The sequence below is a fragment of the Ustilaginoidea virens genome, chromosome 4 (genome assembly GCF_000687475.1).
Source record: "Ustilaginoidea virens chromosome 4, complete sequence".
NCBI classification, from domain to species: domain Eukaryota; kingdom Fungi; phylum Ascomycota; class Sordariomycetes; order Hypocreales; family Clavicipitaceae; genus Ustilaginoidea; species Ustilaginoidea virens.
The window spans coordinates 3,206,084-3,223,537 of NC_057319.1; the positions used below are offsets into that span (position 1 = coordinate 3,206,084).

The following is a 17,454-nucleotide window of genomic DNA, read 5'->3' on the forward strand; positions in this document are numbered from 1 at the left end:
AATCCCAGTTTCTCTCTTCTTCTTCTTGTTCTTCTTCTGCCTTTTTTTTTTTTTTTTTGGGTGGTGGGCGGGGAGGGGGACAAGGGAAACATTTGACGCCATTGTGTAATGTATCATTTCTCGGTGGTCTCGATTACACTATAAATCGCTCGGGAAATCATGCTGGCGAGAAGCGTGCCATTTTCCCAAGTCTCATCGTGATCGCCGTATCCCTCCAGCAACTCGACCCTCAGCTTGCCCGTGCCGGACCTGACGAGACTGTCTCTCAGCTGTTCGCCTTGAGAAAAAGGAATAAGGCTGTCCTCGCGGGTCTGCACCAGGATTGCGTGTCTGCCCCCTGGCCATTCCGCCGCCCAGTCCTGTACCAGCGCCGGGCTGATAAAGGCCCAAAGCCCCCTGTCCTTTCCAAACGCATTCCGCGTGAATTGCTCGTATATGGGCCGCAGGTGCTCGTGTTTTTCTCCGGGACCATCTACAAGCCCCGGCAGGTCGTATATGCCGTTGAGACCCAGAATGCTGGCTGGAGGGCGTATGTACGCCTTGGCCGGGCCGACGCCCCATCTGGCCGTGTTCATGGCGACCTGAAACGCAAGCGTGGCACCGCAGCTGTGGCCCGCCAGGATGTAGTTGCTCCCAAACCCCGCCGTCTGCTGCAGGAAGGAAATGGCCGCCATGACGTCGAGTATGTGCCCGGGGTGTGTGGCGTTGCGGCTGTAGTCGGACGGTTTGCTCGGCAGGGTCGGGTGCTCTGGATACGGGGACAGGGAGTAGCTGACGGAGGCAAACGCGGTGGGTGCCTTTGGGCCGGCAGACTCGAAAAGCTCGCGAGGAAGCCTCTTCAAGGCTGGCACCAGGGAGTCGGATGTGATGAGGGGGTCCCGCCAGGCACCGCCGTGTACGTAAATGACCCAGAGGCTGCTTGATGGTGGGAGCCATGACGGCGATGGCGTGTCCGACTGCGACGTGGACGTTGCCGGAACCCAAACATCGACGTGTTGCAATCTGCCCGGCAGTGAGGAGTAAGGGACCTGTGGTTTGTGCCACATGGGAACGGGGAAGTCTTGCCCTTGCTGCTGCCAGGGGGTCTCTGACCAGCGGTCAGGAACGGAGTCCTTCATCTTTATATCTCGCGGGCTTATGTCTCTCCTCAGTGACGCTAACCAAGAGCGCTAGACGATGAAGCCGATTATGTATCGTGCCGGAGAGCCCAGCTGCGGTGCTTCTTTCGGAAAAGAGCAAAGCGTGAGGGAGAGCCAAGTGTTGTCCTGTTTCTCTCGAGGGGGAAAAGCAGTGTCTCGTGTCTCGTGTCTCGTGTCTCGTGTCTCGTCCACCGCGAGGTCAAGCCGCGGGGTGATGGGAGCGCAAAATCCCTCAAAGCTGGCCTCTCTCTCTCCCTTTGGCCCCTAAAACCAGCCACAAAGCGTGCCAGCCAGGGCTTCGACTTATTATAGCTGCACTACTGCAGTGTCGTGGTCGCCAAGAAAGAACTGGAAGCACTGGCAACTCCAAAGGGCGGGCAGGTCGGAGCGAGCTTCTCAACTAAGTCTAGGTAGTCGGGAGGCTTGGAGCTCAGAACGAACTTGGTGGTGGATCTGTCAAGCAGCCAGACCAGACCCCCCCCCCCCCACCCCCCCAGAGGAAGAGAGGGGGGCGGAAGGCTTGCTTGCCGTCTGGCTCCGCGGTGCAAAGGCGCGCCCAAACCTAAATTCCAATTCCAAGCTCGTCTTTGCCGCCAGCGTTCCGAAGCCGACGACGGAGTGGAGCTACCTCGACGCATCACGATTTTCGCAATCCATCTCCCTCATATCCCTGGACAACCCCCGCATCAGATTGGGCGGGGGACGAGGTGTTGCAGTAACCCAGATGAATCCGGCCCGGTGGGAGCCTCTCGCGGGTCGTAATCTGCCGGCCGAGAGTGTCGTAGTTGATCGCGTCGAGCCGCTTGAGCGAGCGTTCCTCCTGCTACCCTTATATGGCATTTGACAGTGCATGTTTGCAGTTGCACACGTCGGCAGCATGCGTTGTTGCATCATCACGTCGAGCTGTGGCGTGGCCACATGCAGACTTCTGGTCAACTGGTGCTATGCAACAGGGGGTGGGAAGCAGGGTTCTTTCCTTCATGCTGGGCTGCTTGTGCAACGTGTCCAGGCATCTGTATCAGACTGATGCCACAAGGCCAAAAAGCATCACGTGTGCGGATAAAAAAATATATTCCTTCTCGCGGTACGGAAGAAAAATGTATATTTCACCCTTTAAGCCTTTTATGGAGCCAAAAAAAAAAAAAAAAAAAAAAAAAAACACCATTGAAACGAAGCAAAAAAACAATTCCGAATCGGATGGAGGAACGGGGATTTGAACCCCGGACCTTCTGCATGCAAAGCAGATGTGAGAACCCCTACACCATTCCCCCTGAGTTGGAATGTGCCAGCCGCAAAATCGTACAAGTAGCAAACAGCTCCTCAGCCCAGACGAGCAACGTCACTGAAGGTACCTACAGAACCGTAAGCTAACATGCAATTATTGGCAGGTACAGAACTGTCCGAGGTTGCGTAGCGCACCGGGGTGCCCCGCATCCCACGCCAGTGACGCCTGCCATCCTAAGCTTGCCCCTCGGTCACGCTGATCCGCCAATGATGAGATGGCGACACGCCGGAGTGAAGTGGTTTTCAGCGACTTGTACTTGAACACTGCCAATCCGAAATGCACGCTTCCCTTGTTTCACCCTTTATCCTCTCGTGACGAACCGCATCGAAACCAGCTGGGATCTGTCTCCTTGCGTCTCCCGCCAGAGTCCACTACCTCAGTCTGCCAGAACATCACGGCAGCCCCAACGACGACAGCTACGCTCCAAAAATAAAGCCATGGCGTCCTCGTCCATTGATCTTTCGTCCTTGCCCCGGAATCCAGACTCCAAATACGAGGCTCGAATGATCTCTATCCTATCGGATGCCATCAACAACCCGGCGCCTACCGAGCTCTCCGCCGAGACTGCAGCCGACGAGATTGACAAGCTTTACCCAGCCGGGACCCCTGATGCCGAAGACTTTCTCTGGAGCCTCTGGTCGCTTCTTGTCAGCGTGGCTAAAAAGATTCCCGCTCACGATGCTCGACAGCAGCTATTGGTCACGATGATTGAAAAGCTGAAAAGCAAACGGGACGACCAAGTTCAGATGTGGGGGCAAACGACGAGGGTTTGGACAGAGTTGCCCATGCTGGGACCTGTCATGAGAGACTCGTGGAACTGTGAGTCGGATGCTTTTTCTCCCTCTATTTCATCGCCCCCTTTACTCTGCCGCTTTGCTAGTGAGGCCTCTCCCGCAGCTCTCTTCTCCCTTTGCTGACCGTCGCACCGTGGGGAAACCAAAACGCATTCAGTTTCGCCCGATTTTGACGGCTCAGACGGCGATAACGGCACCATCCAAGAGTGGATTTCTCTCAACTCCTTCGCCGCCCGTCTGTACGGTGCCGGTCTTCAACCTTGGATCAACTTGGCCATTTGGGAACTACGTTCTGGCCTGGAGGAGACACCCGAAGACCGACCCAACGCTCGAGATACCAGAATTGCCACCGCCCACGAGTGGATCACGCATGCAGGCAAGCAGCTATATCGCAACGGACGGCAGCCTCAAAAACTAGATGATGTGGAGCAGAGAGCTTTGAAACCCGGCAGACTCTTCAAGAGCGAAACGTCGGGATTGTCCAATGAGCGGTGGAATTTTTGGAGAGAAAGGATTGGCGTCTTGGGCGGTGGCGCGGGAAGCGGATCATCAAAAGAAAAGGCGCAGGAGATGCTGGAACTCATGAGCCGGATTGAGGCCTGAGGAAAGCGACTCCGTATTGCCAAAAGTATTGTGACGTCGCGGTCCCTCATCGAAGACGGTCTGTAAATGTTGTTACCCGAGTAAAAATAAGAGCTGGTGCTTACCAACTTCCGCGGTTTGTTGCTATTCCTCGTCGTTGGCGTACACCAACAATAACCAAAGCAAAGTAAATAAAAAAAACAAAAAAGCTTGGATGAGTAAATAAATGCACAGCTCCATGCTACGGACGGACAAGCGCCGGGCGAAAAAAGTCCCTCGGCGCGCTCCTCTTCACCTTGTTCCGTCGACTGTGCATGCACGCTCAGTCATAAATCATATCCACATCCCCTTCGTCGTCATCATCCATCACAACCAGGCTTCTTCGTGTTTTCTTTCCTCGTCTGTCGTCTATGCGCTCATGCATAAATCATGTCCATATCCTCTTCCTCGTCGCCATCATCCACCACCACCGGCTTCTTCTTCTTCTTCCCCATCTCCTCCCTACACATCGGACACGTGCCCTTGCTCCTCAGCCATGGCCCGACGCACTCCAGATCGAACCGATGCCTTCCTTTGCACGGCAGCTCCACCACCAGGCAGAACTGGTCTTCCAGATAGGGAATCTTGCAGATGGCACAGTCGTCTTCCTTGGCCAGCCTCTTGCGATTGACTCTGTCCAGGCCGTCCAGAAACTCCTGCCCCACGCCCTGCAGCCGCGTGGGGGGGTCGTTGATGTCGTCGTCCAGCGACGAGACTAGGTCTAGCAGGAAGCTGCGGTTTTCGTCGGTCGGCGCCGTGGCGGCAAGTGTTTGCATCTGGTCTTGGAGGAGACGGAAAACGTTGGCCAGGTCGGGAAAGGTGGGCGTCGCGTTGGGGTTGTTGTGAGGGGTCGTCGTGCCGGAGTCGTCGACGCGGTGGAGGAGGCTGAAGAAGGAGTCCATGTTGACGCGGCGGCTGCCCCGCGTGGGTTCGGTGAAGCGGACATTGTGCTCTACTGTGGTCGGGGAGGCCGAAGTCCATGGGTCAGTGACGCGCTTTGTCTTTTGTGGTGGCAGTTTAACGCGAGGGCTTGCTTGCCTTCGTACTGAGAGGCCATTCTGACGGCCAGGATGGGCGGTGGGGAGAGAAGGGGGGGGGGGGGCGTATTTTCTTTGTGATTCTGCCGTTAGAATCGTCACGATGGGCTATTGAGTGCGAATTCAGGAGAGAAAGTATGCTGCTGCTGTGGTTGTTGTAGTGCCTGCAGCAGAGGAGGCAGAAGCAAGTCGTCGCAAGTAGTCTGTAGGCCCCACCTACGGAGTAGAGTCATGGAAAGCAAGCGTCTGGTCAATGGTCTCACAACGCACAGAGCTACCGACCAACCAGACGTTAGCGTCCCTGGGCAAGTCTTTAGTGGGGCCCTTACTTTCTACTCCGTACTCCGCATTGAGTCTATGACTGACTCTATGGAAACAGGGAGGCCCAGGTTATTCCACGCCTAGTACCTACCCGGACTGCATACACACGCCACCCATCATCAAGTGCACGCTTGCGACTTCCACTGCAGGCATGCAAGCTTCTTCAACGCTTTCCAGACTGTCCCTGCGGTCGATTGATCGTAGGAGGTTTAAACGGCTTTCGCAGACGGTCCATGGATGGCGGAGGGCCCAGCCCAACTGGCCGCCTTACACCGCCGACTGGCTTCATCGACATGAAGGTTGTCGAGTGGAAACTCGCAGCTGGTCTCTGAAGCACTTGCTTTGGCGCCTGCTCACCTACACCCGCTTCCGGCGATGCTTCTCTTGTAGGCGAGCTCGAGAAACAGGCGTTCTTCTCGCCGCCAGCCTTGTCGTCAGTGAGCCTGGATGCGCCCATCCGGAATACCGGCTTTGCTCCCGCGATTTTATGTTTCGTGAACTCGGCGTCTATTGATGGACTTTCGTCGGTGCCGCGTATGGCTTGGGGTGCTAATCGTCCGCTGGCTCTTGAGGCAGCTGCCTGGTATCGCGACGTGGCCTTGTCGGCTGGATAGCTCTTTCTGGCGCTGCTTGCAGTTGTCACGAATCCGAGGAGGCTTTTCTGATCGGCTCGTCTGCTGGCAGTCGCTCCTTGACCCCCTCTCTTCAAATTGGTCTTGTCGGCGCTGTTTGATTTGAATGCTGATGGGACTCCAGCTGCGTTGAGCGCCAACTGATGAGCTCCCGCGGTGACGAATCCAGGCATGGAAGCCGCCATTGTAAAAGCTGCCGATTGCTCCATAGTTGTAGAATAGTCCGGCTTCCAAGGTTTCTCCTCATGGGCGGCATCGCCACCACCCTCCAGCGTATTTTGCGTCTTTTGGCGTTTCGGCACTCTTGAGCGGCAATGGTCGTTGCCCAGATCAAGACCGTTGGCGTCTTTTGGATCAAATGGGTCTATTGGGAACTGCGTGTCCTCGATACAAAACATGGGGGGAATCTGATCAAACGTCGACTTTTCGTCAGGCACCATTCTGTTGAGCATCTTACCAACAGTCTCTACAACAGGTGAATCAAATGACGGCCCTTTCTGATCAAAGGCACCGGCGAAAGATGTGATGAAGGGCGAAAGTTCGACTTTGTTGCTCAGCCCCTGAGAGCCATACAGAGGGCAACTCAAATACAACAATGCCTTGGCCCGTGTCATTGCCACATAAAGCAACCTCCGCTCCTCGTCCATGTCTTCAGCTCGGGAGTGTGGTATTGAACCCTCGTACACGGACGGGATGAATACCACGGGCCACTCGAGCCCTTTAGCAGCGTGGATCGTGGATATCGTTACGTCAGACGACTTGTCTTGCTGCGTGTCACTGGATTGTGCGTCCGATGCCAGAGCCACGTTTGCCAGGAATCTTCCCAGTACGTCGTCGTTGCCCACTTGTCCCACATCCTCAATAGTAGGCAGCGCCTCCTCACTGCCCGCGCCAAAGTCGCGCATAAAGTCTCCTGCCAAATTGAGCAGCTCCTGAACATTGGCCCACCGTTGCTCGTGGTCCTCTTCGTATTCCGTCTCGAGATAGCATTTGAAGTTGAGCAAAGTCACCAAATGCTCTATCAATCCAACCAATGTCGATTCGCCGGCGTTATCAAGATGTTCTGCTTTTGAACGCAAGGTAGAGATCACCCTCAGTAGCTCCGTATTTAGCTTCTGCTCCATGCTGGGTCGGATTTTTGTCGTCAGCTGTCGGCCACCACGGCAGTGCCGCCAAAGAATGGCCCAGAGACTGAGGTTTGACTTTTCGGCTTCTTCCAAAAGCGACTTGACTGTTGCTTCTCCGACGCCCCGCCGAGGCGTGTTGATGATCCTCGAAACAGCGTCATTGTTGTTGGGCTGGTAAACCACTCGGAGGTAGTCCAGGAGGATCTTGATCTCTTTCCTTTCGTAGAATTTGAGTCCGCCAACCATGCGGTACGATATCCCCGACTTACCTAATGCCGATTCAATGTGCCTCGAGAGTGACGCAGAACGTAACAAAATAGCTACATCCTCATTCTTCAGCAGGCCGCCAAACATTGTAGTGATTCTCCTCAGCTCGGACACGATCCACTCCCCTTCTGCTGACGAACTTCTGAGTTTCCTGAGCACCGGTTTGGTACCTTTGGCGTGAACTGGTAGCAGAACTTTCTTGTATCGCTTCTCGTCTTGTTGGATAACCTGTAGCGACGTATTCAAGATGTGCTGTGATGAACGATAGTTCTCCTCCAAAGAGATCTCGTCTGTCTGCGGATAATCGCGCAGAAGCCGGTAAAGATTCTTTATTTCCGCCGAGCGCCAGCCATAGATGCTTTGGTCCGGATCTCCAACAATCGTGATCCTCTGTCGGGTTTGGGCGAACAGCCTCATCAGGTCGTATTGTATACCATTTGTGTCTTGATATTCGTCGATCAACACTGCCTGTACATTAGACACACATGCCGGGTGATGTTGCAGTAATTCAACACATCGAACCAACAAATCATCGTAATCCAGGAGGTTTGCTCGAGCGAGATGTTGCTGGTACTCAGCGAAGCAAATATTGAGCGACGGGTTCTCTTGCTGACGCTTTCCCGGTAGAGGTGTCGTGCCCCTTGATTTCCTCTTACTAATCCAACTTTTTGCATGAGCTGTCTCAATCCTCAAATCGAGCCGCTTGATAATTCTCTGGATGATGGCACGGGAATCCCCGTCATCTGCAATGGCGAATTTAGGGTTCAGGCCGATACGGTTCCCGTATGCTGCCAGATATCTCCGAGCAATGGAGTGAAAGGTCCCCAACACAATCTTCTGTTCGTAGGCTTTACCAAGTCGCTTCTCTATTCGTTCCTTCATCTCTTTCGCAGCTTTGACCGTAAATGTGGCAACAATGACATCAGCGGGCGAGTAGCCCATCTGTTGAATCAGCCATACGACCCGAGAGGTCAGAGTATGTGTCTTGCCGCTTCCAGGTCCTGCCAGAATAGCAACAGTTGGTGCAGCGGATGTCACGGCGCGGCGTTGAGCTCTGTTCAGAGTTTCTGGCATTGCCTCGGATCCTGGGGCGGGCATCGCGAAGCACGCAGACTCCAGCAGGACATCATTTAGGCGGCAATTCTCAGTACAAGTCGCCCGAGATCAAGATGCACAGGTCGCGGTTGTTTGCCGTGTCAGATCCAGCATACTCCGTAGACTGTCTTTCGGAAACAATCACCTGCACGGGACGTATGTACAATGCACAAGAACCGATATGATGAGGCGCGTCATGAAAGACGCGTCGCGTACGGAATTGGAGACTCCACAATTTGTTTGGTGCTCCGTACAGTATCAAGTAAGGATAACATCACACTCCCAACTGTATTAGTGGCCACGTGACCAAGTGTCCGTCCAAGATGCCATACCGGTTATGGAGCACTTCGAGGGACGAAGGCTTTTGCTTATTTTGATTATTCTTTGTTACTACTTTCTCCCCAGAATCCCCCAGGTAATCATGTGAGGCTTTTTTTGTTTTCTGCACGGGGGTGCTCCTTTACGAGGGTGAGAAATTGTCCGTCTTGAATCAAGTGTTCGTGCGGGGATGATAGATCGCCAATACCCGTTCATTGAGTGGCAAGTTGCAAAGCGGAGAACTGAGAAGTGGGGCTTAACATTGGAAACCATCCAGACCCAACAAGAACGGAGTACACCGTACTCGGTACGGAGTAGTGCGCATGCAAAGGCATCCCCAACGGACCACCCAACGGACCAATCACCGACCGCCTATGCCTACCTGCTTGGATCTCGGCGGTTAACAACCTTGTCATCACGACGATACGTCCAACCACCGCCCATTGTCCGCACAAACTTCTTGTGCCACGCTGCAGTCGCCATCACTAGAGCAAATGTTTTGCCCAACCACCATTGCTCTGCAAGCCCGGCCTGGCATAACTGCCCAGCCTTGGCCCTGGCCACCTGTCCCGGCGAGCCAACAAGCATCTCGCAACCCCGGCGCCAATGTTGGAGCGCCAGCAGCGGCTCGAGTGGTATATACCGCAACGATGGCCTCGTCGTCCGTCCCCGTCGTGTTCACTTTCCTGTTCTATCTAACAATGTTTCGACAACTGAGCCGAACTGGAGGCCACATCACACAGTGGCCGCCTCCTTAACGCGCTCACCTTCTTCTCCACGATGCTACAAAGGCACCTTGGACCGTTTTCCTCAGCAACATTCCTGGTTTTCGCGCTAATTTTATCCCTCGCCCAATCACAGATTACCGCCACGGAGAACTCTTTCGGGTCTACCATAAGAGCTAACGACCCTTTGCATATCGATTGGAGCCCTGCACCAGAAGCTGAAGACGGTCCATCATTTTCAGCTGGAGCTCTGAGGGACAAGAAGTACCTACCGGTTGAAATCGGGGGTATATTTGCAGCATACGGGGTGTCACTGGTGCTGGTTGCCGTTACTCTGCTTTCACTCGCGAAAAAGCGACGACAGCATCTACAGGCAGGACAAGACGACCTCGAAATCGACAAGCCCAAGTATATCTACGGCGTGGAGTCACCGACGAGTGGTGCAATTAGTCCGTACCTACACTGTCCTGCGCCTAGGGCTTCAGGTCAGGCTTTTCCGTATCCTCCGCCGTTGAGAACCCAGTTTGACGACAGTTCCCTTCCACCTCACGCACCATACATCTATCCATCACCAACATCAATTGTCACTGCTCCAGGAGTAGACCCTGCAGTAGACCCTGCGGTTGTGTCTGCAGACAGAGAAATGGCCCAGGATCAGCTGGAAGCCATGTACAAACATGTCATGGAGCATGAAGATGCGAAACAGCGAGGAGTAGTTCTAGATGCGCCAGTAATTCCTGGGATCGGTGAACGCCACTCAAGCTCCGACAAGTCCGTGACCTCTCTTTCTGAGAGAGGCAGAGCAAAGCCAGCCAATTTGAGCCTTGGCGCGGCGTGCGGAGACAAAGCGCATTCCAGGACCTCGTCCTTGTTGGCCGCTCTGCGTTCACCTCGGAAGAAGCAGCCGAAAGGGGTGAACATCTCATCCCCAATCATGACACCACAATCAGCGACCTTTCCCAGGCACGAGCCACAAGAAATGAGTGTCATTCCTCCAAGGACTTATGCCCCCGCACCACCGCCTCCAATTCCCACGGACCAGGTACCCTTTGTCGCGCAGGTCAGGAATAGCGTTGCACCTTCCGCTCCCAATATGTCTCCTCAAAGCGTTCAAACCATAGATGAGCGTATTAACGCGCAGCTCGGTCCGTCCGGCAATTCCAAGTCTGCATCACGCGCCATTTCGGATGTCGACCCAATTTCAGCTACTTCAGAACACTCGCAGACACCTCTTGTGGGACTACCCTCTTCCCCCAAGCCTGGGGCCACATTCGCCCTCCTTCCTACGTCACCGAAGCTGGGTGCCACCTTTTCCAGGACAAACCTTCCTTCAGCAGTCCGTACCGGTGGCAATTTGCCATTAAGAGCTTATGAACCAGCGCCCAGCTCTCCTTCGGCTACCTCGCAGGCTACGAAGCAGACCGTATTCGAGCGAAGGGGTCCGCTTTCACCTACTACTGGAAGAACGCCCATGACTGCTTGGGCTGTTCCGTACTCGCCTTACCAACCATTCACGCCGGTCGTGCCCATCACGCCGTCGCTCGTCACCAAGGAAGATCGCAAGAGAATGAGGAGGATGGTGCCGAAGACGCCAACGTTGGAAATGGTAAAGAACTCGGATGAACTGTGGTAACACAAGCTATTTATCGTGCGACTAGAGACGCTGCACAAAACTGTCGAGCGCAAAGTCGGAAACGTCCAAGTAGACACGATGTTAGGGGGATTCCAACACACAAACCATCAAGCACGACTGCTGCCTTTCACCTTGTTTTCTGTCGACTTTCACATTCTTTTTCGTTTCCTTTGTCCTTGCTCTTTATTGCACGAAAACGAGACGCAGCTGACAGGCCACTCATTGATGCTGTTATGAGCACTTATACCCTTAGCCACACTTCTTTTTTTTTGTCTTATTTTCCATCTCATATATACATGCCACTGAATTATGATTTGCAAAAAGCAAGGTCTCAGAAACTGGGTTGTATCAAGTAAGCAAGCTGTGCCGAAGGCGAGCTGTGCCTTGCAGCTTTGATTCTTTTCGTTACCAAGGGGCCGGGGTGCGACAACTCATAATCACAAGCTATATATCATTCGGGCTTGTAATACGATTAGTCTAGGAAGACTTAACTCGATACTATGAGCTTAAGGACTAGATTAGGTACCTAGGTACCTAGGTAGAGGTAGGTACCTGGTATGAGAAGGCCAGCTTCTAGGAGGCAGGTACATGTATGCATTGATAATAGCCAGATTATAGCAGCTAATACTGCTTTCACTGCGTCTTAATACCGAAGAATTTCGGCCGCACCCCGTCCAATTGATTGTGACAGCTGTTGTCAAATCAAACGAAAACTCATCTTTGCACTCCGTATCTACTCCGTTCTCTGTACAGTCACGGCAAATTGGTTGAGCGAGTGGCGTCTGGTAGTTCATTGGTGGAAATTCAGCATGGTGTATGTACCTATATAGGCCGCCTCCGGCCCGACAATTGCATACCTACCTGGTAGGTACCTAATTGAGTCATATCATGAGATAGGTAGTCCGAGTATCACTTTGTCATGTTGCACGTGATTATTCTGCCAATCCATGATTATATACTCCGCACTCCGGACCCGTATTATAACTTGTCAAAACGCCACTGTCATGCCCAGCGTATCATTCCCAGCGTTATGTCCAGCACCTTTCAAGTTGGCCTGCCATTTTTGTGGTGAAGCACGGTGGGGTCGGGTAGGGAGGGGGTGGGTTACTGGGGATGAGCGGGCGCGCCTTCTCGTTCCCTTGCACCGTGCTCCGTGCTCCATGCTCCGCGCATTATACGTGTAGTAATTGGGCTGGCGTACTCCGTACAGCATAAGAATTCCTGCTAGCATCAAATGAAGGCTCCTCATATTTGGCATTTTACGGAGAACCGAGTCAAACGAATGGCTTGTACGGAGTAAGGAGTACCGAGTACCGAGTACGGAGCACGGAGCACGGAGCACAGAGCACAGGACCTTCCTTGCGAATAAACTCCAAGAAAACATTGAGTGGGTCGGTCAGTGGTGCAGGCGGGCAATGCCCCCGCCGTCAAAGACATTGTCCGGGGAGCCTTCCCGGCTCACTGCTTGACCAGTCACAGGCCTTGAAGAAAGTTTGATCGTATGATTTTATGCGGCAGGTGGCACCCTTTAGTCAGTTCAAGCCTTTGTTGCACCTGCGAATCAGGGCTGTCTGCAGGCGGGATCCCGCTGCTCCACTGCTCCGCGTGTTTGAGATTTTCTGGCCTTGGCTCCTGGGGTCCCACATCGGGACTCCATACTGCCACCCCCCCTCGATCGCCTCGATCCATCCGTGTCATGACAATTGCCCCCACTGCAGTTGAGACTGCAGTTAGCCGAGTTTCGCAGACCAGCCACTGGAGACCTGGTACGGAGCACCCGGCACTGGGTACGTACCTGCCTGGTACGTGGGTAGGTGTAGGTACATTAGGTAACCTACCTCCTAGGTACCTAAGATACCTGCCCAAGGGACCAAGCTGGAGGTACGTAGCCCACAAAGGCAAATCGTTGCTGTTTAGTGACGCATGGCATGACCCGTCTTTCCTGTCGTCGTTCTCATGGCAGACAGAGTCTTGCGTGCTTGATTCCGTCTGCAGGTGCGCAGTAATACTCGCTCTCTGCGGAGTATGTCTTGGTAGTATCGGCGGCGTTTCCTCGCTCAACTTCCGGAGCACTTGTGAGTCGTGGCTGCCATGACAAGCCATGGCAAGCCATGCCTGCCCGACCGCAGGACGAGAAGGACGTGCGTGTCTGGATGCTGCATTCCAAGCCCCCACCCCCCCGTGCTCCGCAATTCCCGTAATCGCTGCTCCTACTTCTGCTCCACCCGGGTGTGTGTCAAGCCTCCCACTGTCGCCAGGTACCTAAGCCAGGACCTAAGGTAGGAGGCCCACGAACCCGTCGACACTCCGAGTTTCAACGGATCGACTTACCAGACCAGGTCGCCGCAGTCTTGGAAGCCTGAATCCCTCTTCTGGCTGGTGGTGGCCAACATATGTTGCGTGCCGACCAAACCAATCTTGCTCTACCGGCGCGGTGTGCCTCTGCGTCTCGTGGTTTTTCCTTCCTTACTTCCTTCCTTCCTTCCTTCCTTCCTTCCCCCTCCATCCCTTCCTCACATTCGCGACTTCCAAACGGGCCGCCCGTCTTTCGATTTTGCCTGCAACCCCCAATCTCGTCATTTTATCTCCTGGTAGGTGCATACCGCAGATACTCGGCCCTGACCCTTTTGGCGCAAAACAGCCTTCAGGACTGCCCTGTCCAATCAACCAGCCCTGACTTAGTCAGACGATCAGCCAGATCTCAACCCTCCTTCCATACCATTCGGCTTCGATTGCTCAACAAAGACGAACAGCTGTCTTGATCCTGTTTTGCCCGACACGCTGTAGCTACTTGTCGTATACAAGTCCAACTTTCAACACAGAAACGGTCGAGATTTTGTCCATCAAATCGTCGGTTTCCGCCAAGCTTTTGCCGCGAACCTGAAGGGTTTGTGTGACCACGGCAACCCGGCATCTTGCCGTCAGCCTGCTAGGCGCTTGGTGGTCGCCTACCACGACCGACGACAACAATTTCTTGCCAAAGTCCATGTGCGCCATGGCTGAAAATGATGCCGCGAATCAAATTCGGTTCAGCGATGCGACTTTCGGGTTCATGAATGGCCCCAGTCCAGAGACAGTGGCTCAAGCCGACGTTGGTCGCCAGCACCTTTATGCCAAGTCGACACCAACCTGGGACTTTTCACAACTCGGCCCGGCATACCAGAACACTCACTTGAGCACCATCACCGCACCCTCCGCGACAAAGCCCCGCGATACTGTTCCTGTTCCTGCTCCTGCTCCTGCTCCTGCTCCTGCTCCTGCTCCTGCTCACGCTCCTACTCCTGCTCCTGCTCAGGAGAACGCTTGGCACATGCCCCTCTTTGATCAGCCACCGAACAGCGCGTTCAACTTTGACGGTTTCGCACCCGCGGATGTGAATTCGAGTGTTGTCTTTCCAGCTGCCAACTTCGACTCGCCAACCGGCTCGGATGCTAAGCAGTCCTTCGCCACCGCCGTGTCAACGTCGCTCCAGGAGAAACTACGCAACATCGCCATGCCTCCCCATCTCCATTATCATTCTCCCAACAGCGCATCGAGCCCCGAATCTGCCAAGAGCGAGTCGAAAGTCCATGCATCATCTTCATCACCAGAACAGGTGGGAACTTGTCCAAATGACAACAGAAAACGCAAGGTGTCATCGGAACCAGAGGATGAGGATGACGTCGATGATGAGGACAAGCCGGTTAAGAAGACGGCCCACAACATGATTGAGAAACGGTACCGCACCAACATCAATGACAAAATTGCCGCGTTGCGCGATAGTGTTCCCAGTCTAAGAATCATGTCCAAGAGCGCCAGAGGTGAGGATACGACTGAAGATCGAGAAGAGCTGCACGGTCTTACTCCGGCTCATAAATTGAACAAGGCAACGGTAGGTTGATGATTGTATGACTTGTCGGGGCATGCCACTGAAACAAGTCTGCAACATAGGTTTTGAGTAAAGCCACCGAGTATATTCGCCATCTGGAGAAGAGAAACATTCGCCTGCTGGAAGAGAATAGCGCTATGCAGGCTCGAATCGTTGCGTTTGAGAAACTCTTCATGGCTGGAGCCATGAATGGTTCCCTCAGCCCGATACAGCATCCTCCCACGCCCTTGTCCTACACTCAGGAGGCTGTGCAGCAGTTCAACAACTCGCCCATATCTCCGCTACAGCCCAGTAATGCTTCACCTGCTGGCATGATCCCGGTGTCAGATGACATGAAGAGAATAATTTCAGCTCAGATGGCTGGAGGTCAACCGTATCCCGTACCTCAGCCAGGGTTCCGTGCTGCCAACCCTTCCGTGATTCGTCAACAGCAGATACAACAACAGCAGCAGCAGGAGCAGAACGGCTGGATGCAAGGCAATCCGTATTTTGGCAAGCTCATGGTTGGTTCTCTTGCCGGACTCATGTTTATCGAAGCCTTGCGAGAGTCAGAGACAAGCAACGACGAGACGCAAGGACGTGGTCTTTTCGCACTGCCGACACAGCTGCTTGGGTCCGTCGCCTCAGGACTCGATGTACACTTGATGGGCTATCACGCTCTTTCGTCCCTCAAAGCCTTACTGCTGCTCGGCACCTTTTTGTGGGTATTCGTCCCATCCTTGTTCGTCAGCCGCGTTCGTGAAGAAAACAAGCCACGGGCTGCGACCCTGCGCAAGGCTCCGTCTTTGGCTTCGTCGATTCACATTCGTCGACAAGCGTGGCTCACTGCTATCCAGACTGTCTGGGTGCCCAGGCATAACTTCTTCCTGGAGGCTGCTGCTCTTAGTCTCAAGACCATGAAGCTCAGCTTACGGAACGCCATTGGCCCTCATGGTTTCCAGATGCTCACGGGATTGACTGAGGAAAAAGAGACGGCAAGGATCAAGGCATGGTCGATCGCTCTCGACTCCCAGCTGGCGGGTGGCGACGTCGAGGTGTGCACGAGTCGTCTTGTCTTGACCCTTCTCGCATCCAGCACTTTGCCCGACACCCCGGTCCGCCTTATGCTGAAAGCTTTGCACATTCGCGTTCTTTTCTGGCACCTGACACACAGTAAGCTGCTGCAGTCTGGGGCCAATGCCATTGCCGCCAAGCTGGCCAGGTCGAGTTGGGTAGAGGCTCGACAGCTTAGTCAACTCCTGACCCAGCTTCGTCGAGGTTCCCTCGTGCAACACGAAGACGAGTTACCAGAGCATCTCGTGGCCTTGGTTGAACAGGAATGCGATGATGTTTTAAAGCCTCGAGTCATAGAGCGAGCTTACAACCTGTGCTTCAACATGGACACGACATACAATGTTTCTGAACCCATGGATGGGATGGACAACGTTGTCGACGACGTGGCGATTCGTTCCCCCTTGGACGCCGTCGCCGCATGGTGGTCTGCCGAGGTTCTGCATGGCGTCCTGACAGACTCGCTGGACAAGGGCACGCAACCAGCGAGAGACTCTGTCAAGGACATTGAGATTGCCATCAAGGTGTCCCCGATTGGGTCGTACGCTCAGCTGCGAGCCATAGTGGCTCGTGCCGTGCTGGTCAGAAGCTCGCGCGGAGCTCATATTGCCGCCGCTCTGCAAACACTCAAGTCGGACAGAATGTCCAGCCCTCTTTCCAAGCCCAACCTGGTCATCGGCCACGGTTTCGACGACTTTTCGACGGACTTTTCGATTGCGTTGCGATGCGCCATGGCCATTGCCCATCTCACCCGCCTTCCGAACACGCCTGGCGCTACGTTGCAAAACGTAGATTCCCTCAATGGCATAGTACGGGCTGACAACCTGACTTGCATGTCGCTGCTGGGATTCACCTCGGTCATGGAGCTCATGGAGCACCTGCTGCAATACAAGAAGAGTGACGCAAGAATCGACGTCGTCTTGGAAAGGTTTGCAGCAATCTTGCGCCTCTGGGTAGGGGGCCCGTTTGCGAGCCGGTGCGGCATTGACTCGGAGCTTCGGCAAGATATCGTGGAGAGATGCCTTGCTGTAACCAAGGATCTGGTGGGGATGGAGATTGACACTGGCTACGGCAGCATGAGTGAAGAAGAAGAAGAAGAAGAAGAAGAAGATGATGATGATGATGATGATGATGGAGGAGAAGCCGTTTATGAATAGGGAGCTTGTCGCTTTGCCTCCCTGATTTTCTGTGTCTCGCTTTATGCTTTTTTTTTTTTTTTTTTTTTTTTTTTTTTTTTGAAATCTCTCCGTCCTCTCCCAATCTCTCTTTGGTCATGTTGGACGCGGTCAAATTTCAAAGGCGTTTTGCACAACCATTGCACGGCCGGCGTGCAAAAACAAATACTCCCACATTGATGCTATTTGCATTATTTCTGCTATATGTTTTGTTTCCGACATCTTCCTGTAACTGATTTCTGGGACTGCTTTCGGAAAATATTTGGCCCGACTCACGATGCTTACCGAATGTCTTTGCAGGGCAAAGGAAGGGGATGTCGAGTTTTGACAAGGTCATTTTGTCTGTGCAACTTTTCTTTTATCCTTT

The 17,454-nt window shown here is 53.8% G+C and overlaps 6 protein-coding genes across 6 annotated transcripts; 3 read left to right on the plus strand and 3 right to left on the minus strand.

The window, feature by feature from the left end:
* Positions 1-113: 113 nt before the first annotated feature.
* UV8b_05337 (uncharacterized protein) lies at positions 114-1,118 on the minus strand (the record flags this gene model as incomplete). Its single annotated transcript, XM_043142834.1, has 1 exon — positions 114-1,118. One exon carries the CDS (start codon positions 1,116-1,118, stop codon positions 114-116), a length of 1,005 nt encoding a protein of 334 aa, XP_042998767.1.
* Positions 1,119-2,861: 1,743 nt separating this feature from the next.
* Positions 2,862-3,821, plus strand: UV8b_05338 (uncharacterized protein; the record flags this gene model as incomplete). Its single annotated transcript, XM_043142835.1, has 2 exons — positions 2,862-3,243; positions 3,376-3,821. The coding sequence occupies 2 exons, from the start codon at positions 2,862-2,864 to the stop codon at positions 3,819-3,821; spliced, it is 828 nt and encodes a 275-aa protein (XP_042998768.1).
* Positions 3,822-4,216: 395 nt separating this feature from the next.
* Positions 4,217-4,896, minus strand: UV8b_05339 (uncharacterized protein; the record flags this gene model as incomplete). Its single annotated transcript, XM_043142836.1, has 2 exons — positions 4,217-4,794; positions 4,878-4,896. 2 exons carry the CDS (start codon positions 4,894-4,896, stop codon positions 4,217-4,219), a joined length of 597 nt encoding a protein of 198 aa, XP_042998769.1.
* A 239-nt stretch (positions 4,897-5,135) lies between these two features.
* On the minus strand, positions 5,136-8,321 carry UV8b_05340 (uncharacterized protein; the record flags this gene model as incomplete). Its single annotated transcript, XM_043142837.1, has 3 exons — positions 5,136-5,150; positions 5,289-5,293; positions 5,366-8,321. The coding sequence occupies 3 exons, from the start codon at positions 8,319-8,321 to the stop codon at positions 5,136-5,138; spliced, it is 2,976 nt and encodes a 991-aa protein (XP_042998770.1).
* Positions 8,322-9,242: 921 nt separating this feature from the next.
* UV8b_05341 (uncharacterized protein) lies at positions 9,243-11,350 on the plus strand (the record flags this gene model as incomplete). The annotated part of the gene is made up of 3 exons (XM_043142838.1): positions 9,243-9,271; positions 9,380-10,957; positions 11,020-11,350. 3 exons carry the CDS (start codon positions 9,243-9,245, stop codon positions 11,348-11,350), a joined length of 1,938 nt encoding a protein of 645 aa, XP_042998771.1.
* A 2,630-nt stretch (positions 11,351-13,980) lies between these two features.
* UV8b_05342 (uncharacterized protein) lies at positions 13,981-17,069 on the plus strand (the record flags this gene model as incomplete). Its single annotated transcript, XM_043142839.1, has 2 exons — positions 13,981-14,865; positions 14,925-17,069. The coding sequence occupies 2 exons, from the start codon at positions 13,981-13,983 to the stop codon at positions 17,067-17,069; spliced, it is 3,030 nt and encodes a 1,009-aa protein (XP_042998772.1).
* Positions 17,070-17,454: the final 385 nt, after the last annotated feature.